Source organism: Agelaius phoeniceus, chromosome 7 (assembly GCF_051311805.1).
Source record: "Agelaius phoeniceus isolate bAgePho1 chromosome 7, bAgePho1.hap1, whole genome shotgun sequence".
NCBI lineage: Eukaryota > Metazoa > Chordata > Aves > Passeriformes > Icteridae > Agelaius > Agelaius phoeniceus.
Window position 1 is genome coordinate 30157057 of NC_135271.1, and position 25335 is coordinate 30182391.

At 43.9% G+C, this 25335-nt stretch overlaps 1 protein-coding gene across 1 annotated transcript in view; it reads right to left on the reverse strand.

The window, feature by feature from the left end:
• Positions 1-4284: 4284 nt before the first annotated feature.
• The window catches only part of MAP3K20 (mitogen-activated protein kinase kinase kinase 20), a 90432-nt gene continuing 69381 nt past the window's right edge, over positions 4285-25335 (reverse strand). The window contains exons 14-19 of the mRNA XM_054636021.2: positions 24409-24471; positions 23296-23388; positions 12258-12374; positions 10676-10750; positions 9501-9651; positions 4285-5237 (exon numbers count right to left, since the gene is read on the reverse strand). Coding sequence (XP_054491996.1) covers positions 4558-5237; positions 9501-9651; positions 10676-10750; positions 12258-12374; positions 23296-23388; positions 24409-24471 — 1179 coding nt within the window. The 3' untranslated portion in view covers positions 4285-4557. The remainder of the gene's footprint in view (positions 5238-9500; positions 9652-10675; positions 10751-12257; positions 12375-23295; positions 23389-24408; positions 24472-25335) is intronic.

A 25335-nucleotide genomic window follows, 5' to 3' on the forward strand; every position in this document is an offset into this window, starting at 1 on the left:
CCTCTCTAACCTCTAAATTTTTGCAACAAACTGGCTTGAACTGCTAAGCATGGCAATTCATTAGATAAGAATATTACGTAAAAACCCTTTTATGGTGGACACATATACAGAAAATAATTCTGTCAGATGTAATTTTCAGAGGTAGCACAGCTATTTGATTCCATTTAGTGACATGAGATGCCAGGAGGTCTCTCAGTTTGGGGTTTTTCCACAGTTATATAAGTCACTGCCCATCTTTCCCAGCCTAAAGTAATAATTATTATTATTATTATTGCTATGTCAAAGTGCATTCTCTAGCACAATCAAAAAAATCAATTGCATATTTTTGATGTACAGTCCAATGTTCTTGGCAGCAAGTCTGCAAGTTATACAAAGTCTTAAAAGACATGGGGTTTGATCCTGAGCAGCGTCAGCTGAGCTAAAGAGCAGGACAGAGGTGAGGGGTGCCATGGCTGGGGGCTGTTGTTCTCAGTGAGGCAATCCCTGCTCAGTAAATCAGCTCAGCAAGTTGCCAGATTCTGGTCAGCATGTTCTCATACATGGCCAACTGCTAGAAAATAATCCGTGGGAGCAGATAAGATAGAGCAAAACTGCAGTAGCCAGTTTTTTCTTTAAAAAGTAAACCATGTCCAAAACCACCCATCCCCATTTCACAGCAAGAAAGCAGGTTCTCAGGGGGCAGTAGCTCAGTCATGGCAGAGCTGGGGGAGGCACAAATGGGCACTCTCCCCTCCCAGCTGAACGGGGACTTGCCCTGGCTGTATGCAAACAAAAGCAGCCTGTGTCTGCAGGCCTGGGCAGCGTTTTTGCTCCAGGGAGTCTCACATTCAGTGCTGCCCTGCTTAGGAGCAGGGTTACACAGGCACTTGAATGCCAGCTGGTTCACAGCCCAGCCTCTGACCTGCAGGACACAGGGGACAAGCTCCTGGAGAGTGCAGTGCCACCCAGAGCTGCTGGTCTGGCTGTCACTCCCTCTGTGGAGCAGCTCCCCAGGACACTCCTCTCTTACAGCCAGTCCTGATGGCAGTGGCAGGTACCCAGTGCTGCTGGGGAAACCTGTGCTCTTAAGAAGCCAACAGGGTCAGATCCTGCTCTGGGCCACCAAGCTGAAGAAGAATGATTGCTACCCTCAGCGGTAAGTGACTGCTCTCCATTCTCCTGTTCTTTCCCATTTTTTAAGACATTCTTAGGTATATGGGAAAGACAAAAAAAAAAAAAAAAAGAAAACCACATTGAAAAATCTGAACGACATATCTTGTTGGCAGAAAAGGAAAGAAGTTTATTTCCTCATGCTATGAAGACAGCTGTGGAGGTAAAGCCTGTAAAATTTCAGAAAACCAAGGACCACGATGCTGAGGTTAACCTGCTCTTCCTATCTGAACTGAGCACTGCTTCCTCCCTCACAACCCACCCACAGGGTCAAGAACCAATTGCTGGGGAGAGATGCTGCTGTTCACCCTGAAACTTTCCTGCTGATGTCTGGCATCCAGAGAGAGCGGGGCAGCTCTTGTGATTCCCACAAGATCCAGAGTAAAATGCTGTTGAATGAACGGATAAAATGCTGCTGAATGACAGAAAGACTCTGTGTAAGCTCTGGCAGCAAGTCTCACATTAAAAAAAAAAAAAAAAAAAGGAAAAGAAAATATGATTTTGTAAATATTCTCTCAATAGGATGCAAATACTCACTCGCTTTGGACATCCTGTTCTGAATCTGCCTTCATGAGCTCTTTGCTGTTTTTCATCATCCACTCCAGCAGGCATCTCAGAGCTTGCTTCTTACAATTCAGAGCATTTTAAACCCTGGAAGAGGAAAATGCAGGTACCTTTTGGGGATTAAGAAAACATCAGCATCCAAGCATGGGGATATGAAGCCCAAGAGAAAGAAAAGCCAAGAAACCAAGGGGCAGCTCTACAGCAGTGGTATTTTGTGCCCCTTGGAGAGTCAGCCATGGAGGGAGGGTATGGCAGCTGCAGCACTGCCAAGGATATGTGTGTGGATGGAGGATAGTGTGTCCAGCTCCTGGCAGGCAAACCTAGACATACTGGTACTTCAATATGGTTGCCTTTAACAGATTTGTAAGAAAATCCTAAATGAACATAACATGGCTCCTTTCCAAAGAGCATTTCCTGAGGCGTAGTTGCCCAAGACAGTCTGATTTTACACATTGCTGTGCATGGTCTTCTAGCTGCATGTTAGTAAAACATGAAAAAAAAAGGTTCAGCTTTGGAAAGTACTGGGGGTATGTGTAAAAATGTAAGCACATTTTTATTTATAACGAATTATCATCAAGATAGAGAGTAGCCACATTAAAAGTGACAAAAAACAAGACAGAAAACTAAATCTTGCTAAAATTTTTTTTCACAAGTTTACTCAGTGTTGCTTTAACCAGCAATGCTGGTACAGCAAAAGGATTTCTAATCAGTCACTAATGCATGATTGTTTAATTTTAATGGGCATGATCAATACCATCCGCTCCTTCTTTAAATGCTAATGAACACTTTAATACAACAGATGTGGACAAACAGTACATTGCAGATTAAAATTAGGCACGGCATTAAATAGCCTACAAACAGCAGAGGAATCCTGCTGGACATCTTGATGAACAACCACAGACAGCTGATGAATCTTGAACTGCCACCACCAGCCTACAGTATCTCAGGCTTGTACAACTGCACCGCCATCCTGATCGCCCTAGGAGAGGAAGGTGACCTCCCAAACTCTTGCAATCTCTTTCTTAGGATTTGTACAGGCCCAACTGTGATTCCTGAGATACATATCCAAATTTTAGTTACACAAGCACATTCTGAGCAACTACTCTCAGTTGGTATCCTACAGCCCATTTTAGTCATGGCAAGAAATGTCAGGGAAGGATCCCCAACCTAGACAAAATCCCAGTCCCCTGCTTGTGACAGAGAAACATCCAGTGCTAGATTGTCCATGTCCCTCAAATTAGTTGTCAGGCTCAGTAAGCCAGGGTCAGAAGCTGGGTAACTAGCTTTCAGCCAGTTTGAAGCCAACAAGAAAATGGCAAACTTTGATACCAAAGGGCATCACATGCAGCTGAATTCACTTCAAGGTAAAGCTTATATTTTTTCTGCTCTAAACTGTTGTCAGAGGAAAAGGCACTTGAGTGACAGAAATCCAAATCCTGATACCTGGTGGCATTTGTGTCTTGCTCCATTGGTTTTGGTGGATCTGTCCTGAATTCATGAAATGTGAGTCCCAGTCCACTCTGGTAGGTATTGGAAACTCACCCCAGGGCTCAGCCCTCACTGGGGCTTGTGGCAATCAGAAAAAGGAGAGCTGCAAGTACCCACAGGAGTGGCCTTTGTGTGGAGCAGGGACTTTACATGTCCTTTAGACCATCCAGTGACAGGGCTGTGGTGATACCCCCTCACCCTGAGCAGGTGACGTGCCTGCAGCTCTGCCAGCATCGCTCACCATGGTGTGCCAGCAAGGGATGGGTGCTGTGCAGCACCCTGTTCAAAGGCATCTCTAATTTACAGTTCCTTGGCTTTCAGAGGGTACCATGCAATGCTTTGGGTTCAGCTTCCTTTATCTGTTTCTTCCTTTTTTTCTCTCTTGCATCTTGTGAAACCCAAACTTTTTTTTCTCCTTTTTAATTGTGTAAAATCAACTTGGAGTGAAAAGGCCACGAAGAAACTTTCTGACGCCAACTGAGTCTAAGCTGTGTCTTTGTTCTCAGCAGAGCTAAAGACCACATTAATCAGAAACTTTGCTGACCTTGTCTTTACTACCTGAATACTGAAAGACAAAAGTGACACAGTCTGGCCACATTTAAAAATTCAATTAAAAAATACCAGCTGCACAGGGATAAATATTATTATAGACCTCAGTGGGGTTAGTTGTAACTATGATAAAGGCAATGCCTTCTTCTCACTCTATTTTAATTTTTTTTTCCCCAAAAGAATAAAGCCTAGTTTTTGATTCTCCTTCTGATTAAGACAACTGCGTACGTGACAGAGTGTGCTCAGTGGTGTTGGGTAACTAATGTTGGGGCTTTTATTAAGGAACAAAGTAAGAAATTCCTGAGAAGGAGAAGTGGAGAAGTGAAGCTACTAAAGTGGACCTGAAGAAAACTGTCCTTGTGTCCCCTTTTTTCAGACTACGCTGAAATATATACCTCTTCCTATAGCCCTGGCAGAAGCAGACTAGACAAGGGGTGAGAAGACCCTGCTTAGAGCTGGACTCAGCACTTAGAAGCAAAGTGAGGTGAGGAGAGAGGTAACAGCACAACTCTCCCAAGGATGAAACTGAGAGCCTTTCACTGTGGCACCTGGTTGTGCCTTACGGATTTTATTTTTGACATATTAAGCAAATGAGTGGATGTCCAGTCAGCTGAGAACATGAGCAGCCAAACAGAGGGGAGAAAACCAAATTAAATCCCTTGGTGCTGACAATGACCGGAGGAGAGGTGGCAGCTCTCCCTGTCCGCTGGCAGGCCCCAGGTACCAGCTTCGGCGCAGCAAATTGAACAGGAGCAGGCATATCTTCTCTAGGTTGAACGTTCAGTTAAATAAAGGGCCAATTTCCTCTCAGAACGTCCTCCGGCCCCGCCAGCTCCCCCTGGCTCTCTCCTTTCCCGGCTTGCCGGCAGCTTGCCTGTGGGGTTTCCTTGCGTGCTGCACCTTTATCCACCCGCCCTCGCTGGCTCTGCTCTCCCCTTCGCCCCTCCTGGGCTCGCCGTCACCCTGTGGGGGCATGCCAGGGATGGCCGAGGGCTGCGGAGGGGCGCGGGGGTACCTGCGGTGCTGGGAAGCCGGGGGGCCCGCGGGCAGAGCAGTCCTGCCGGGCCTTGCCGAGGGCCGCGGGGGCACCGGGGAGCCGGTCCCGCTGCGCCGCCCGCCCGAGGAGCTGCGGGAGGCGCCGCCGTGCGAGGCCGTCCTGCCCTGGCCGGCAGACCTGTCCCTCTCTGAAGGGGTGTCAGAGGCCGTGCTGGAGGCGCTGCTGCCTTTTGAGTTCAAGTGCAGATTGGAAAGGTTTCTCATCAAGCTGTGCGATAGGGGAGAGGAGTTCCTCGAGTGGCTGATGGACGTGAGCTGCTGGCTGACGGGAGCGCGCGTCCTCCGGACGGCCGCGGCGTACGAGTCCTGGCTGCGCAGGTAGGGCAGGTAGTGCGTGACCGTGCTCGGGCTGTGCGGGTGGCCGTGCTGCAGGGAAATGGCCTTTGCTAGCTGCTGCATGCGCAGGGTCTGCATCCACTGACTGTCAGTGCCTGGCGAGGGAAGGGAAACAGAGTCAGCTTTCTGTGAATCCATGGAAAACCGCTCTCAGGTTTACCGAAGGTGTGAGGTTACGTACCAGGGTTTCTCTCAGAAGAACCTCAAACCACCCTTCCCCTCCCAGCCTTGCAGCAAATAGTCCTAGATTTGAGTATGTTCAATGTTATGCTTGAACATAATGTTGGGCTTTTAAAATAACAACTGATACAAATATTTCTGATGCCACTGCAGATTACGGAGCTTAGACTAGAAGACGGTTACTGAGCCATCCACCTGGCTGTTCAGGTGGGTTCCCACCCCCAAGTGCCTTCTGGTCATTTGAACCCAACCTGGTTTTAAACATGCCCTGTGATGCTCTTGGCAGCCTCAGCAGATTTCTCCACAGCTTTCATTAGAAAAGAGCCTGGAGACCTCTGGAGCTGACACAGAGGTCACCCCAAGGTACTGCTGCAACACTGCCTTCCAGCTGCACCCATCCCAGCTGGCACAGCCGTGCTGTTCACAGCCCAGCACAGAGGAAGCAGTGCAGAGCCAGTGCAAATCCCAGCTGCAGCAGCCATATTCACCTCCTCTGCCTCCAATTTCTTTTCAAACTGCTACACACCATTAAAAACCAGAGCTACTTTAGTTGTTGTTGCTACTGAAAATTCAGAATTCAATCTACTTTGCATCCAGCTTCATGCAGAAAACTGACTGTATGTGGAAAAGTCAGTGAGGCATTAGGCTTCAGGCAGGCTGGCTCAGACAGTGCTTAACTGAGAGCAACTCAGGGTATTACAGTTCCCTCTACACCTACTGTCACAGCCCTGGGGTTGTAACAAAAGTTGTAGCTTTCAGAGATCACACTGAAGTGGTTTTGAAAGTCAGTCCTGTGGTTTCCATGAAAGCCTTTAGCAAATACAATAGCTGTAAATTTTCCATTTGAACTGCAAAGGCTGCCTGGTTTGCTACTTTGTGGGTAGAGCAGAGAACAGGATTTCCTCTTATCTGAGGCCACAGCTCTGGCCAAAGACTCATGGGGAGCAGCTAAAATAATTTTGTTCTAGAGAGATTTGAATTATTTGTCCTTAAAGATTGCTAATATCATTCCAACAAGAAAGCATAGCCCTCTCTGCCTCTCGCTGGAACACTTCATTGACCATGGGGAGTTTTGTGGGAGCTGGATAGCAGCTCTGTCCTCATTAGGATTTCTCCTGTTAAAATGTAATGGATGATCTCTTCAACTCCTCTTTTCCCCAGACTTTGTTTGAATCCAAAGAGATTTAAATCACTTCAACTTATTGTCAAGTATGTCAAAAAGAAACTGTCTTCCCTGTCATAGTGTGTATGACACTGACACAGCAGATAGCTCCACCTGCACTCAGAGGTGAACCTTCTTTCACAGAAAGACAGATGGGAATTGCCTCCTCTGCTTCTCAACCTCCTTGAAAGTCTTGGTTTCAAAAGAAACATGCATGCCAACATGTACTTGCTAGAAACTATTGCCTCTGCCATTCCCCCGTGCCCTCCGACCAAGGCTGTGGATGTGAATCACCGACCTCATAAACCTGGAAACAGCAGGCCCAGGACTCAAGTTTGGATCTTCATTTGTTATCAACACTCAGGTGGCCCTCACATGTGCTATGGGACTAGTGCTGATCTCCCTGAACAAGGGGCTCCCTTCAGGCTGCTCAGTCCTTGCTCCTTACAGCCAACAGCAGCTGCCAGCCCAGGATCCAGCTGCCCAGCAAGGATCTCCAGTGTGCCCTCTGGGGCTGGGAGAAGGAGCTTCTCATGCCTCTCATGGGCTGGGGGGCTTCTCCCTCACGTGGTCTCTGACCCACCAGCTCTGTACACTGAGCTCTGTGTGGTAGCCCACAGAGGTAGTTATTTTAGCCTATTAGACAGGTATTACCCTTACCTTTGTGCTTGGATTTGGTGGTCTTTTAAACCTGGGATAGGTGGAAGACAGGCCAGAAGGTTTGCTAGAGCTGAGGCACAGCTTTCATGCTGGCTGGTAACCCACCTCCTTTGAACAGTGCCTATTCAATTGGCTGCTGACAAAACATTAGTGCTTCCATGTAACTCCTCCAGTGTGCCAAAGGGACAGACAAGCTCTCCCACCACTCACTGAAAAAAAAGCAACCATTTGGGTTTACAGCAGCTGAGCCAACCTGTGAAGATACACACCATACTTGGTATGGCTGCAGGGCTCATCACCCCAAAACCAGGGTAACTTCTATCTGCAAAGCTAATCTGGAGTAAAGATGTATCTTTTAGGACATGTTCTAGGTTTCACTTACATTATAAAATGTAATTGTGTTGCAAATGGATCATAATTGCTTAGGAATAAGTACACCCGTGTTAGATGTGTCTGCAGTCCAAACCCAGCACCTCTCAATTTACAGAGCCATTCTTCTACAGTTGCCAGTAGTGTAAAAAATTGAGACATTCCTCCTCTGCTCACTGGTATCTTGTTCCAGTTCCTGTACTGCTGGAACAAGGTGTCCCAACCCAAACATTTCTGTAGCCCTACCGTGAACTCAAAGTGAAAAACAGCTTGGCTAACAAACATCTTTACAAAAACAACAGCAGGTCTTAAAGGCAGAACTGTGCTAGAGTCAACTGAGATGAGTGTGAATCTGTCAGCAGCATAAATGTATTAGGAAATGAAAACTGCATTGTAGAGCCCACTGCATTATTAAACATACCTCACTGAACAAATTAAGCTCCAGAAGCCATAACAAACACCATTCCAGAGGTCAGACAATGATGAGCCAGGGCTGGCTCAAATGGGCAAGCTGAGCTGTGGAAGAAGAATGCTGTGGGAAGATTTCCACAATTCCTCAGAGAAGAGCAGGATGTCAGGAGCACTTGGGCCTGCCAGGCTGGCAGTATTGTACTTGTCAAAACAGTGCATCATCCACAGGGGACTCCTTGTCTCTGAGGCTGCAGCCTCAGTATGTGTGTCCCCCTGCAAGAGCCCTGGCCAGAGCAAGAGCACCCACACATCTCTAACAGGAGGGGCCCTTTGTCCAAGCAGCACATCTGTGCAAAGCTGTGTGCTGGGTGGCTAAGGGTGGGAGGGAAGAGCTGGCCAAAGCACTCCAGTGCAGTGTGAGCTTATCACCATGGACTCCTTCCAGCCTGCTTCCTACAGGAGCATACAGGGCATCCCCCTTACCCTTCAGAGACAGGCAACAGGCAGCTCTGCCAGGGGGAAAAATGGATCTGATGGCCACCAATGTAAGCAAGTTAATCAGTGACATCAAGACTGGAGGCAGCCTGTGCTGCAATGACCATGCATTGGTAGTGTTTGCAGTCCTGAGGGACATGGGTTGGGTAGTTAGGCCCATGAATTTTAGGAAAACAGACTTCCAGCTCCTCAAGGACATAAGGAAAGGATCCCCTGGGGACAAGGGAGTGGAATAGAGCTGACAGATCTTTAAGGAAGTCTTTCAGAGAGTGCAAGAGCTCTCCAGGAGCAAGAAACTGGACAAAGAAGGTAAGAGACTGGTGTGTCTGAGTATGGAAGTGCTGGTAAAAGTAAGGGGGAAAAAGCAAATGCACAGGAAGTGGAAACAAGGACAGGTAGCCTGGGAAAAGTATAGATATGAAGTTTGTTTGTATAGGGATCTAGTGAGGAAGGGCAAAACAAAGCTGAAACTGAACCTGGCAAGGGATGCAAAGAATAACAAGAAGGGTTTCAGCTATGTTAACAAAATAAGAACTTCAAAGAAGGGGTACCCCCCAATAAACAGCACTGGAAAACTGGTAACAACAGATGGGGAGAAGGCTTTGTCTCAATCTTCAATGTCAGCCTCTCTTCCCACACCTATTAAGTCAATGGACAACAGGATGAGGACTGGGGGAGCTTCCTGATCTTAACATCAGTGGACAAGGGAAGAGCTACAGATGTCATTTATCTGGACTTCTCTAAAGCCTTTGACATGATCCCCAACATTCTCCTCTCTAAACTGGTCAGAGATGGATTTGAGAATGGACTGTTAGGATAAGGAATTGGTTGAATGGTTGCATCCAGAGGTCAACAGCTCAGAGTCCTGGTGTACATCAGGAGCAAGTGGTGTCCCTGAGGGTCCATGTTGGGACCAGTGCTATTTATAATCTTCATCACTGACATACAGAGGGATTGAGTGCACCCTCAGCACACCTGCAGGTGACACCAAGCTGAGTGGGTGACATGCATTGACTTCTTGCTGTCCTCCCCATACATGCCCTGCCCATGTCAGCAATAAAGTTCACGTGTGTTGACTTACCCGAGTCAGATCTGCTCCGTGAATTCCCCTCCGAACTGGGCAGCGAGGTCTGTATCAGGAGCTGTACTGCCTCAACCTCATCCTGTGCTTTCAGCTTGCTCCAGCAGATAGCCTGGATGTGCCTTGTGCTTTTGGGAGCTCTAACATCACTCTGCTCAGGAAGGACACAACAAGTGTGAGGATGTAACAACAAACACACAACACACCAAACTCCCCTATGAGGGAACTTCCACTAGTGCCTGGGTGGCAGCAGTTGTTTCAATATAGAGCCTGTTTTGCAAAACCACTTAGCTAGTTCTCAAATATTTTTAGACTCGAGATAATTTTGGCTGGTACTTGTGATTATGCTAAAAATGTGGTAGTGAATAACTGCTTCAATTCTTGTACCCTGCGGAGGAAAGATCTGAAGGCCTTCCTCTAAAACACAAAAATACATTTTATTAGTTCTGTTAATGAGGATCAAATGTGCACTGCTTTCTACTAAAAGAGGTAGGACTAAGGTATTTTTGCAGGGGGATCCCAAACAAAATTTTCCTGGAGTATCCTTCAGTTTGCTGTTAAGGACCTATGACCCCTGAGAGAAACTTCAGCCTGAAAGAAAACTACTTTACTTCTGGCAAAAGCAAGCAAGGTCCAGGATTTCCCCATCGCTCCATCACTGCCTGAATGCTTGGTCAGGACAGAGCTGGAATCTCATTTATTAACCTTCTTCTGACATACAGAGTTAGTCTTTAAAAAATCAGTATTGTAAGTAACTGCAAACTTTTTTTACAAAACTAATTTCTATCACATCAAATTGTATTCTGGGTTTTATTTTATCTTATTCTTGATTTATCTTTTTTTTTTTTTTTCTATTTCTTTTCTGCTCTCCTAATTAGCACATCATTGAAAAGAGAAAAACCAGCCTCTTTAAATAATGCAAGCAACACTGACCATTACACTTCAAGCAAAAGGAGCTTTCATCCTTGGGAGGAAGGATCATCCCAGGCAGCAGTCTGAGGCCATTGTCTCTGTAAACTTCATTCAGCTTTTGCTCTGAACTTTATATTTTACAACTAATTACAGGCTGCTGAGAACTTGATTATAGGCTATAACAAAGCCAGAGGATGTTATTCCACACCTCCTGTGTAGGTTTTGTCTTGGATCAACTATTTTATTTGTTTCTTAGAGCTTACCTCATACGTAACAACACATTCTACAGACTGGTGCTCTTCTATGCCCACAATCCATTTCTCCATTACAAAAGGTGGCTGGAAAAAACATGGTGGGAGTTTTATAAGGTGCTCTTCATCTCCCAACTTGTTTCTAAATCACCCAGAAGGGATTTATATTTGCCTCTTTTCATTCATTCCTATATTGCTAACATCAATACTTTCCTTAAAATTCTGTGAGACAAAGCAGTATAATTTTGAAATATTTACATCCTGGTTTACAAAAGGAAACTGAGAAGAGATTTCCATACAAAACACACAGCAGATGAGACAACATGGAATATTTTCAGGGGGGCATGAACCTTTTTCAATTTTGTGCGTGTACGCTTTTTCTTCTGCTAGATTTACAGAGGAAAGCAAGAACAAATATCTAGAGATTCTCAAAGATATTTCTTGACAAATATAAAAATGTTGAAGTATGTGAAAAGTTAATCTTACTGTATCTAGTTGTTAGTTTAATTAACTTCATGCCTTTTTTAAAGGAAAAATTGAAATGTCCAAGATTAAAATTAGACAGAAAACTAATGATAGTAATAAGAACAGTAATAATAACAAAAAAAAAAAAATCACAAGTGTTGTTCCAGAAATGACTAACCATAAAAATAGCATTAGCATTAATTAAATATTAGAATATTTTTTGGCAAATACACCTATATCACATTTTCCTTAAAATTCTGACTGTTGACAATCTGTTTTTCTAAAGGAAAAAATGACTAAAAGTTTCCCCCCCAATTTTGCCACAAAAATTCACAGTTAAAAGCACTCAAGAGTTTGGGTGTTTTTACCAGTGCACATTAGAGCAGCATTCTAATTGGCAATCAAGCTGTATATTTTTTCAGTTAGAAATTTATTTTGTTAGCTATTATCAAGTGGAGCATATTAATAAAAACAAACAATTAAAATAATAGCTAACAAAATGCCCTCTGCATCAACAAAACTTCTGTTCCTTAGGGAAAAGCAGTCTAAATGCTTACTGGCAAATATTTACAGGCAGGTTCTGACACAGGGTAAAATGCTCAGTGCCAATGAATTGCAGATGTTCAGTGCTGTACTGTCTGCGATGGATTTCAGTCTTTGCAATTCACTGGTGCATGAAAGAGAGAGTTTTAGAACCAGATAAAAGTTCTAAAACCACAAAAAAAAAAAAAAAAAAAAAAAAAGAGAGAGAGAAGAAAAAAGAAAGAGAGAAAAAAAATGACAAAACCCCTCAGACAAATCGCATGAGGTTTCTGGAACATTTAAATTGGTTTCTTCTCTTGAAAAATAAAGCAATTTTTGGAACATTCAGAGGATATAACATGGAATTAAAACAAGAAAATATAAATTAGTTCCTTCTCTTATTTTTCTATTGTAAACATTATTGTCAGCTTAAAGGAGAACCAAAATACCTAACTCCTATTATGATACAATTCTATTTAAAATGTGCATTTTATTTAAAAGCTGTCAAGAGATTGAGCTTCTGCAAGCACAAAAGTCGACTGCTGTGGTATTTTAATGTCTTTGTTTGAGATCTGTGAATTCCTGAAAGCTTTAAGGCTGTAAATACCTTTGTCATCTTTAAAATCTCTACATCAGGTAGGTTAGTGTTGAATGTCACATCTTTTATGTAGGTTATTGCAATTTCATCCCCGTCCATCTCCATGTACATTTTCCATTTACAATCCTATGAATAATAAAAAAAAAGAGTGCTGGATTGTTAGAATACAAATAGGAAAAGAAAACCCAACAACAAAACCCAAAATGAAACAAAACTGAAAGCCGAAACAACCGAAATCTAATCCTCAATATATGAAGGGAAGAAATAACCCAGTGAGAAAGTTAAGGGGCATGTACACATTTTATACATGTTTGCAGTACAGTGTTGATAATGGAAAACTCTCATTGTCTTGTTCCCTCTTCTCTCAGCTCACCCTGTGAGGCAGCTGCCACCTTGATAGGTCTGGATATCTTCTCAGGTGTGGTGTCCCTGAATGGCCTCACCTGGACAGACTGCCTGCTGGAGCATGTGGCTTGGGAGCTCTGCACACCCCAGGGCAGTGGAGGGACAGGGCAGTGATGGGAGCCACCACTTGGGGTCACAGCCAGAGCTGGCAGCCAGGCACAAGGACATTGTCCCAGTGAAGCCAGGAATGAATGGACAAAGCCTGTGCAACACCTTCAAGACAATCACTCAAATAATGGGCCAAAGGATGAGCTTGTTATCACAGCCCAGTTATTTCAGATACTGAGAGCCCAGTGAGGCACTGAGCATCCTCAACTTCTGCTTGCCTCCAACTGCATTTTAATGATAAAGAAGCTCAGCTAAGAAAATAATCACAGTGAGTCTAATAAACCACAGCAATAAAAGATATCCTTAATCCCCTGATCTGAACAGTGACAACTGGCAGCATCCTGCAGGACATCCCACATGGACTGAGTGCTGGAGCTGGGGTTTGTGTCTGTGGCCAGGGAGGCTCCCACTGGGGACCAGAGACTGCCTGTCCATGGTGCAAACCAGCCAACATTTGCTGTCTGCCTGCCAGGTGCTTTGGGGATGAAATACTGTGCAGTGCACTGAGCTCCTCCAAAAATCAGTCCCCTGAAGGACCACTCTGCCACTGAAGCAGAGTGTCTCCACCTCCATACAGGAAGGAGGGAATCTTCCCTTCACAATGCCAGAAGCTCCTCCAGATGTGCCCACGGTTCAGGGGTCTGTGTCTGCCACATGCCACCTGTAAGGCAGGTGTGGGCTCAGCGCTTGCAGAAGGTAGTTTTCACCTTGGTTTTGCTCAGAAAAACTTTCAGTGGGGACACAGATGGACACTCAGGGCCACGGGCTTGTGTAAGCAGTTATTTGCACAGACAAACGTATAGCAGCCTAAAAGTTACCCATTTGCACAGGTGGTGCATCTGTGGTGTCTGCACGTGTGTCTCTCACAAGTGTAACGCAGGAGCTCTGCCCTCAGAAAGCTCAAAGCTTTCCATCACACATTGAATTGGCAATTCCAAATAAAAGAAAACTGAAATATAATTATTTATGAACTGCAACAAGAAATTATGTTTATGACAGCATTTGGCCCTGTGTATCCATCTGTCTGCTTTGAAAGCTTCCACATTTTACAAGCAGAGAGCATTATATAGACAGGCCATGCGAGTTGGTTTTCGCACTGCCCTGGTGTGAGTTTGAGCGATGGGAACTGCAGTTCAGTGGTCAGGGCACCAACCAAGACTCAGAGGCACCAAGTTCAGTTTCCAGTTCTGCTACTGGCTTCCTGTGCAACCTGCTCAGGTGCTGAAGTCACCCTGTGCCTCCATTTCCTAATCACAGACTATATCTCCTTGCACATCTCTTTTATGTCCTGTTTTTTACACTTGTGAGCTGACCCATGGAAATGCCTATCCTGTCCCAGGCAGGTTCAGCACTGTGCACTGGCTCTGACATGAGGAGGGCACGTGCTTTGAAACAGAACAGCAACAGCAAAGTGAATTGTCTCTGACTCCTTCTCATCTCTCGAACTGTGCTCCTCTCCCTGCCCAATGTTCTTGTGGCCAGACTTTTTTGCAGGAGATTCATAGTAGTGCAAATCAAACCTGAGGTTAGAGACAAGATGCTTGATGATATTTCTAAGTTTTACAAAAACACCAGAGCCAAGAAAAGAAAAAAAAATCAACATAAAGTACTATCCTCCATCTCCTGCCATCTCTGAGTAATACCAGTGCCAAGCATTTGAGAGCTAGAGCTGCACCTTGTGCCAGGGCTCCCATGCCCTCCTGACTCAGGATTTTGTGCTGGGCACTCACATTTCCCTGCAGACTAGATCTGACAAATATGATCTCATTTTAATAAACAAAATAAATCAATAATAATATCATTATTATCAATAATGTCATTAATATCAATAACAATCAATAAATCATCCAGGGTCTGGCAGGGGGTGGGCACTGCCACTGCCTGTCCCCTTGCCAGGTCTGCTGCACAGGCAGCATCCCTCTCCATGCAGTCATGGATCAAACTGCCCTGTGCAGGGGTGGATACCTGAGGCCTGCACAAACACTGCCTTCCCCAGCTCTGAACTGCATCTTCACAGAAACACACACTCTCCTGTCCCTCAAATCCAGTCCCCAAACCTTTAGATCCTCTTTGGAGCCCTTTCCAGCCAGACCGTGCAGATACCAAGATACCATAACAGGATACCTGCTGTGGTCCGTCAAAAATACATGCCTCATTTTATTTGGAAAGGTTTTCATTTTGTGTTATTAGAAAATCATTACTGTAAAGGGGAAAGGGAGAATGAGAGAGAGGAGAGTGAGAGGCAAGGGGATGTTGGGAGGAAAAGGGAAAATATATTAAAAGGGAGGGAGGGAGGGAGGGAGGAAGGCAGTGGCGGAAGGAAGTGGCAGAAGGAAGGAAGTGGCAGAAGGAAGTGGCGGAATGAAGGAAGGAAGTGGTGGAAGGAAGGAAGTGGCAGAAGGAAGGAAGTGGTGGAAGTGGTGGAAGCGGTGGAAGGAAGGAAGGAAGGAATGGAAGGAAGTGGCGGAAGTGGCGGAAGTGGCGGAAGTGGCGGAAGTGGCGGAAGTGGCGGAAGTGGCGGAAGTGGCGGAAGTGGCGGAAGGAAGGAAGGAAGGAAGGAAGGAAGGAAGGAAGGAAGGAAGGAAGGAAGGAAGGAAATGGAAAAGGGAGCAGGCAGGTGACTTTAAAATCAAGGCACTTAGCAAATACCTAAGATCAGTAGGTCATTACTTGTCTTACAAACCTAGTAACCATTCTGTTCAACCAAACAGTAAATGCGAGATTTGTGTGCTGTAGAAAGGAAGGGACATACTTCCCTGTTTTCTAATGGAGTTCCAGATTCTTATAATAGGAGATACTCATCCATTTAAGCAAAAATTTGGCCAGAAAAACCAAGCATATGAATTTCGATTCTTTGATGAACTGTAGCCATATGACTTCTTAGATCAAAACTACATTTCGTGCCAGCCATATGTGGGAAAATAACTTGGAAATGGCTTGTTCAATGTGTCTGCTTGATAGATATGCTTACATAAGTCCTTCAAAGAGACTTCCCTGGATATCTTGTCATTCAAGCATTAAAATACCTCCCAATATCTACCTACTTGATTTTGATCTAAATTTAAAAAATCAGCTTTTTGTTTTACAAAATTATCTAGTTTCAGAACTGAAAGGCACAACGTGCAAAACTCTGTGTGAAAACATTTCCAAATAACACTTTGACAAAGGCAATAAATCAACAGCCTCTCAAAATTACTGTAGAAAAGAAAAGCAAATCACACATGTATTTGAGCTGCTTCTTTCTCTTTGAAACAGGAAGTAAGAACACGTTAAAAATTAAGTCTCCAGCTTACTGTGGTGACAATACTCCTTTAACCCCATATGCGTTTATGTCTGCAAAAAAAACCTGAAAGGGAAATGAAAAAGATCAGGCACAGGCTCTAAACAGCAAACACATATCCTGCAACAACAGTTTAAAACCTTGGCTAGGGAGGCACTTCATTTTTCAAGGGGGCCCAAATCAAGGATTCATTTTAAAATCAGTGGTTGCAATAAACTTTTTTGTTTTTTAAAGATTGAAATAAAAATGGAAATGGCATTGCAGCAGATAACTGGATATTAGAAGAAAAGTAAGATGTAGCGCAGGATGAAACAAATAAGAAAAAAATGTTGGCCATGCTGTTACTAAAAGTAGTAGCATGTTGATGATTTAGGTCCCCAGAAGCTCCTTTACATTCTTAGCTATTATCTATCTCAGCTGCTGAAACCTGCTGTTTTAAAGGCATTAGAGTTGAACATCTAGTGACAGCACTTGGGTTATTTATCATTATGTATCACCCTGCTACACTATATTTTATTATACTGGATTTAAAGGAAGATAACACAATTATAGTTAATTTGCTTCTCTTCTTTATATGTATAGTGTCATGACCCACCACAGCTTTGTCCCATGAGATATTTTTAACCAAAAAGAAATCCACAAGAAACTCTCCCTAAAAATTCCATTAATAACCTCTTGTAGCATGTATAGGTTGCAGGGTCTGGAACTAAGAATGTTTTAATCTCTTCAGCAAAACAATGTCTCATAATGATGTACAGGACTATTGCTGCACTGATGAAGAATCATACATAATTCAGCACCTTTCACTTGGCACCACTGTGATATCCTCATTAGCAGTGGCTCACAGTGGCTGTCAGATGGTGTCCATGCGAATGCAGGCATTATATTGTCTTTGAGATGTGCAGCTGCTTCCATGACACTGCCAGTATATAAAAACATGACGCCAGTTTGTTTTATTTAGTGCTAAACCTTCCAGTTTGTAAAAACAAGGCTGACACAGAGCCTGACATGAGGCAGTGAAAATAATTAGCTCTCATTTTCTCAGCCTCCTATTTCCTTCTCCCCGCTGTGTTCTCTTTCCACTAAACCACCACATGTCAGTCGAAATGGGAGGCAATTAGTGGGCTCATTTCAGTCCCCACAACTGTGCTGAAAAGAAAGTATTTATGATGGCACAATGAACAGCTGAAAGATTAAATAACATTTGCCTTTTGAAAAGAAAATGACTTCTAGCTAAATGGGCAATTTTTGATTATTCTCAAACAAGCTTAGAGTAGTTGGTTTTTAAAATACAAGAAAGGAAAATGAGTCATTTTTAGGTGAAAGAATCAAATAAAACTTGACACAGTAATGCAAATAACTGATGTTTTATTGCAAAATATGTAAATGTGTTATACCCTTAACAATGGCTGGTGTCTCAGGTCAGGGCAGGCTGCTGCCAGCCAGGCTCCAGCAAGAGAAGGTGGCTCCACCGCTGGTTTTGTTTCAGCTGTGCAGGCAGAAAAAAAGAGGGGCGGAGGGGAGGCCTTGCGAGAGAGATGGTCTTAAAATGTACAGAAACAAAGCAAGAGGAAGATATATTTATGTTATCAGTTGCCTGGGTGCCTCCTGCAAGCTGGAGCCCTTACTCCCCTGCAAGGCAGCAGGCACTGACTGGCTGCAGCTTTGCCTGGAGAAGCACGAGGCCCCTTAACAGTTACATAGAGCAGCCAGCACTACCAAAAATATCTGTCCCCTGGCAGTGCCCTTCAACATCCAGGGCTGTGGAGCTGTGTGCACAACAGAGTGGCACATAATGGGAAGTACCAGGCACTGCTGTGTGTGCCCTGAGAACAGGGGCTTGCAGCAGGCAAGGCAAGAGCTCAGTGATACCCCAGCATTTACCAAGAGCTGCCCCTGCCATGGGATCAGAAGCAAACGGGGGTGTTGCAGTCGCAGGCATCATCCACATGAGCAGCCTCCTTGCAACAGTGGGATGGTAAAGGTGGAAGCATGAAAAAGGAGTCCCTTCCCTGAGGGCTGCATGGGTGCCCTCCTGTACACACTGCCTCCTGCAGTGGCATTTCCTGTGGACCACTCGTGGGGACAACGAGCTGGAGCCATGGGGACACCATGTCCCCAGTGCAGCATGTGGAGTGCCTGCTCACACTCTGGGGACTTGCAGCTCTGCAGGACATTGGCTGAGGGAACAAGGGTGCTCAGGAGCTCAGGAAAGGCATGGCAGGGCCACTGTTCTGCTGGGAACAAAGGCTTCTCTTCCAGGCTTTTGTCTGGATTGCACATGCCAAGCCTACAGATCACTGGGAACCTGTCTGTGCTTCTGCAGACCTGTCTGCAGTATGTGAGAGATAACGTGTGGAAGGTAGCAAGTTAATTCAGTGGCCAAGGTATAAAAATAAATCTTTAGGTTAAAAAGTCTAGAAAGTCAAGTGAACAAAATACCTACCTGAAAAGTCTATGTCTCTTCACGGCTATGAAATAATTTCTAATAGGAATCCCTGGTCTAGCACTGTCTACACAAGGATTTTTAAAGGTCTTGGCTTGAGTTCGACTCCAGTCACATATGGATACTACAGCTCCTGGAGCAATCCCAGTGGAGATGATGGAGTTATACCAGCTCCACCTGATGCAAAAACAATACATGGTCCTGAAAAGAGTCTTTGGAAGATAATACCAGGAGCTCGGATCACCTGCACTGATCCACCTTCTTAGCAGACTAGAATATTCTGTTCTCAATGGTGGTGACAATATTTTAATGTGGCTGTGGTATTTTACAGCTTAGGTAATCTTTTGTGTCCCCTCACTGAGTACTTGATAGAATAGGAACAAATTTATGAAAATAGCACATGAACACAGCTACTCTGATTCTTGCATTAACTATTAGTCTTTAGTACTGAAAGCATTGTGCTTTGAAATGGAATTAAAGAGGGAGGATTTAGAAGATGAGGTTTTGAGATAAGGACAAATAACCCCATGTTAGAAAGTCAAGGTACCTGTGATTATTTTGCAAAGGGAGGGTTAGATAAAACCAATTCCTCCTCCATTTTTACTTAGTGAAGTGGGTTAAAATACCTACAGAGCATGGAGAATATAAATGACTGAAAAACTGTAGAGCTGAAATTTCAAATGTTATACCTTGGCTCTTGCTTTATTTTTAAGAAAGTAAAGAAAGAATTTATGAGCATTGATATAGTGGGAGGGTGGGGAGGAACAAGCAGCAGAAATGGTCTCAAGCACTTGTGAAACCACATTCCAGTTACAACTATTTCAGTACTGATTTTTTGTACTGCCTGCATTTTGCTGGCCTGGGCTTCTCCACATGAACAGTTGGTCACAATGTCACTTTAAAGTAGCCTTAATAGTATATTACCTTTGCCACTACACATTTAAATAATAGCATTAAAATACATCTCAGTTTGGATATTCAAGGCTAGAAAATAGTTCACACAGTTAGCAGATGGCTTTGAAGAGGCTCTGCTCCTTACCTTGTCAAATGGAGGGAGAGGGAAGTGGGGAAAAATCAGGCGAAATGGTGAGCCAACTTCAAGGCTTTGTGTTTGGATATAGGTCAAATTGTGCCACTCTCGGTAAAAAATGAAAACATTCAATGGCATAGTGAAATCTGCCCTTTTGAGGACCAAAACTAAAGAATGCATCAATAGAAGGCAAAAAGACTGTAAGGCATCCTTCTCAAGGGGTTTGGTGATTCATCAGTGTGGAGCCGACATAGCTCAGGCACCTTTCCCTGATTGGGAAATTTTAATGAGCCATCTAGGATGAGAAAGCCATTGAAAATTCCCCCTGCAGTCCTGCAAATCAGTTCAAGCCACAACTGCCAGGGTTTGTTGTTTTACTCTCCGTCTTGGACTTAATTGGTGGTCCCCTGCTTTTTTTTTTTTTTATTTGTGGGGGAGAAAAAAGTCTAAATCTATCACCTTTCAGCTCATTGGGAACTGTGTACAGAAAGGTCATGAAAAGGCAGTGAATGGAAGTAACCACATAACTTGAACTACAAGTGTTGGAAAAGAAACCTCTAAAAACCAGGTTAGCTTTGCAGTGCTCACTCCTGATGCATTCAGAGAGCACAAAGGTCAACTGAGCTTTTATAGCCTCCAAAGATGTAGCTAAAAAAGGAAGGAAACTGTAATGAAATGACTGCATCTGTCAGCTGGTGGAAACCAACATAATCCCACTACAAGATGCAGTTTAAATTAGATAAAAAATATGGGGCTGGTAAAGCTGTTTACTGGGAAGTCAATGTTTCATTCAGCATACAGAAAAGGCTGAACATTCAAATGCTGTCCTGAAGCATATCCAGCAGGATCCTTGCTAAAAGGCACTGCCATTCCTAAGGCCTTAATTTTCTGCCTGCTGATGAAGAAAGTTGTGCTGGCTGTGCTGATGGGGCACGGTGAGGTGCCCACGAGGGGACATCTGTGCCCTGAGGAACCATCTTCACACCACAGATACTGCTGTGCTCTTACCAGCCAAACACACCCCAATTAACCAGCACCCCTGAAATGGCTTCTGGGTCCTGGACAAGCTTCTCCAGCACTTTTATATCTGGTGGTATTGCTGTATGTCATGATGCACTCCCCAGCTTTCATTTGGATCAGGAGGCTTTTGTCCTATGTGTCCATCTTGTTCCAAGCTTGGGCAGAGCCACCTCAAGTGACATGGATGCCTTGGTTCCACGTGGAACTACACCAGAAGATGCACTACAATAACTAAAGGGACATGGACTCAGAGACCAGCACAGAGCCAGCCTGGTGTAAAACCTCCCAGCATGACCTGTTCTCCTTACAGAGCCCTTCCTGCTGCACTGCACCACCTCCCAGCTGAGCCTAATAATCTCTCTCACTGTACACAAGTCTAGCAGCCATCACACCACCCAGGGAACACACACCCTCAATGTGTAACCCAGATTTGAGCTTATTGCCTCTTTTTCCTCATGATTAAAACAGGAGAAATGCTTCTTAGTTAGGCTGGTTATAGGGACTGATTAGGGTAAAGTTCCTTTGAGAATTTTATTTTTAAACTGATGTAGGCCAGCTTTTTAGCTATAAAGATGGTGGAAGGTATGATCCCAAGTGCTTCTGCTGACCCAGTTTTACAGGAACAGGCACCACTCTTTTACAAAAATGGGACAATAAAAGAAGTTTATTCAATCCTGGTTTTCACCCTTTTCCCAGTTCATTTTGGCAGCTCAAAGCAGCCTCTAGGGGAGCCAGAAGATTGTATGCAGGGGTTTTCAAAGAAGCAAGCTAGCCAAATTTCCTATACAGTTTGTACCACACCAGTCTTTGTTAATGTTATGTTTAATGCAAATTACTTGCCCATGTTGGCCCTAGCACTCTGCCCAAAAACTCAAACAACCTGCTCCTTCCAGTTCACTTTTTCAAACTGGCTCTGCTGCAATATCTTTAAAGGCAGGTACAATGTGCAGATCTCAGACAGATGTTTCCAGCCCAGACATACTCGGGTGACAAACTGTGCATTCCCTGGAATGGCATCACTGAGCACACAGGGTGCTGCAGCAGGGCAGCTGACAGGGAAGGCATGCCTGGCATGCAACCACAGCTTCTTAGAAAAGGGCCCAACAGCACACAGAGCACACAGGACCAATTAGGAGCTCACAGGGAAGGCAGGACCAAATAAAAAAGGTTGTCAGAAGCCTGCAGAGGTTACAACAACACTACACAGGCCCATTGAACTAACTCTGCCCTCTCATAACAATTCAGCTTCTGTCCCACAGACTTTGCATACAGTCTCATTTGCACATTTTGCTGTCATGGCTAAAACATCAACTCATCTTCAAACTCAAGAAGGCATTAGTAGAACATGAATTTCTTTCCAGTGCTCAGAGGTCTATTTCCTCCTTCTTTTGCTCTTTCCTGCAGGTGGTTGCCCAACTCCCTGTACTATGGCTCACAGCCCATATTGGAAATGGAAGGGAGATATGAGTTTTTTCATGGACTTTTAGCTCCTTCAAGTCAGTTGCACATGGGAGAGAAAAATGCACACCTACAAAAAAGCAGCTGTACAGCTGCATAAGCAACATGCATTCAAGAACACTGAGACAGTCTAAGTAATTCACATAGTGATAAAGAAGATTTTTATAGGAAAAAGAAGTACTCAGGATAAAAGAAATAAACTAAAAAAGGAAATCTCCAGACAAAAAGCTTTTTCAAATTGATGAAATTATTTCAGTATGAGTACAAGTTCCTACTAAGTTCAAACCTAAATGCTTTCTCTGCAAGCACCACCAAGTACAGAAATCAAGAGACTTCTGCAAACAATATGCCCTGAAAGCAAAGCAGCCAGATAACACAAGATGAAAGTCAGCCTCCCACAAGTTTAGGGTGGACACACAATGCAGATTTATCAAATACAAAAGGAAACAAATCCTGCTGTCACAACCCCTGACTCTAGCTCAGAAATGCTTTGCACACCATTTCCACATAGATGATTAATTCTAAAACCCTTGAATTCAGAGTCCATGGCAAGCTGGACAAAGCAAACAAAAAGCATGGGACAAACCTCACTCTTGAGTAAAAACAATGTGGTAGAAATCCTTTGCTGGAACATCTGGAGTCATCAACGCTCCTGCTACACAGGGTGTAACGAGAGATCCTTGAAGCAGCTCGGCTTGGAGCTGAGGTTTGATTAGCATGTGGCACGCTGGCAATTGCTGGAGCACAGCAGCTCTGTGCAGTGTGCTCCAACCACCCCTCCCTCCTTCCCCACGACCACGAGAGCACACAGTCTCCACCAGGACCAGTCCTGCCCAGCCAGCAGCCATGCATACCATGTATTTCCCAAACTCCTCTTGGTTGCATAAAACAGCATCTCCTTTTTGCTGAGACAAAAAGAAGTCTGCCCACCAACATCAGGCATATGCCACTGCTCAACTGTCAGTGGGTTTTTTTGAATAAATGGATTAGCATTTCACACTCACTGGGATAAAAGGAACAAAATGAAATCCCAAATTATAAAAATTACAATTTAAAAAATAGTTCACAAGGAAACAAAAGCTTTCAGCCAAAACTTTCTGTTCCACTTCTTTCTTCCTTGCTTGTTCTGGGGAACAGTTCCTCATCACTGATGCAGCCCCATTTGCTACCTTGACATTCAGTCAGCACTTTCCAAAACAAGAGAATTCTCATGCAAATTTATCTTTTGTGTCCAGAAGATATTGGATGCTCTGGGTAGGGACTTTTAACCAAACCAACTGATCTAGCACTCCCAGCTTACCTTTGGACCATTTCCCGGCTTCAAGTGATAACCAAACACAAGTTCAAGATTCACTACTTTCTCAATGCTTTCTTCAGCTCCTCCTGCAGAATCCTGCCAAAAAACCAGGCAAAGGTGAGAATTCACATCTATCACAACCCACTGGGAGACAGCAGCGCACCCTTTGGTGGCAGAAAGGATTTGCCTTTCAGGTGTGACAAGTCTGGCAGGCAGCAGAAAGGAGACATCACACTCCAAGAGGGGCAAAGGCTTCTGCATGGGTTTAGAGCTGGTAGTGGGAGATGCTGCACATTTCCTGCTCCTGGCTGAGCTGCTCTGGCACAGTGCAGTGTCCCTGCAAGCACTGTGACAGCCTCTGCCACTGGAATTGCAGCTGGCACAGCAAAGCAAAGCAGCAATGCTCTGACTTTCATTTTTCATTTTCCCCTCCAGGGAACAGAGTTTTGCTATATGAAAATTTTCTTTACGTGGATTTCACTCTATTTCTGTGCAATAAATTGTGACTAAAAAAGCTACTTCAGGATTTGGGGTCTAGAATTCCTTAGTTAGCTTACTGAATTAAATAAGGCAAATACCTGCTCTAGCAATACCAAAGTTCCCAAACACTCCCTCACTTTTGCATGGATCTTATTACTGATTATCAGAAAACTAATGGGTTAACGTCAGGGTGGCAAGACACTAAATCATCCTGTCACCCTTCTCTCCTATAACATTAGCAGACTGGGGAATTATGGCCTTATTCTGGGCCAGGGGTCTGCTTCTTCAGTGGTGACCAGTTGGTGGCAGCAGTTTGGAGGAATGGCTCTTCAAAGTAGTTTCTGATTAATGACAACAAGCAAATTGCAGCCAGTTGTCATTTAATTTAATTCTACCAGCTCCATGATACAAAAGGTATAAAGTACTCAAACTGAGAACTTCCCTGAAAACAATTTCTATTATCCTATTATTTGTTCTTCTGTGACCCATTGCTGCTGTTGACTCTCCACATTTGTTACAACCCTCTGTAGGAACTGCAACCTTGCCCTCCCCTGAATGGGGGAAGTTGAGACATGAGAACAGGGAAATATTCATATCAGCACGAGAAGCATGTCTTATATCAACAGTGAGACTTACCTTAATTAATGGTGGAAAATGAAATAGATTTAGGTAGTCATGGGTCAACTTCTCAATAGCAGTCTAGGAAAAAAATCAACAAAACCAGATGGGAGTTATTTATTATCTCATCCTGCAAATACCAGCATGAAAAACAGCACAACCCCACATGCCCTGTTTTCCACAGTGGATACATTAGGGCATGTGAGAAGAGTTTAAAATATAGCCCTGTTCTGGAAACTGTTGTGGTAGATTGGCCCTGATTTGTGTTCAGAATCAGATCTGCTTAGTCAGAAAAAGAGATGTTCAGGGAACTTCTTTTTGTTGTTTTTATTTATGCTCAAATCAACCCAGGAAGCTGAGATCTTTCATTTTGGACATTATTGACTTTATTAAGTTTCAACAATTTTCCCTGTAGGAAATGTAAATTAAATATAACTGTAATGGTGTGTGGGCATGGAAAAAAATGGCTGATGAGAAAAAGGGGAATAAATTTGTGTGACTTACAAAGCTAAATTTGCAGGACTAGCAATTACAATACAAGTATCTCTTTACTAGCAAATTGGGATCTAAAATGATTGAAACTCAACAGAATTAGAGACACTGCTTTTATAGAATCTCTTTTCCAAAGCTGACTGCCAGAAAACTCTCCTGTGGATACAGTACTAATACCATTACTGCTGTCATGATCACATTTTCCAGACCATGATTTTTTTAACTCATTACAAACATTAGACATTTAAAACACTGTTTAAAAGCAAAGTTCTAAGAGCAAAGAAACCTGTCTGTCAATCAGCTTTAAAGTTGCCCAAATGAGTTTTGTTAGTCTAAATATGCTTTATGCCATAAATGAGATGTGGAAATTGAGAAGTTGAGATTTCAGTTCAAATAACTGTTTCATATCTGTTGCTCCTTCAGCTAAAGAGAGTTCTCTCTGAAGATTCCCAA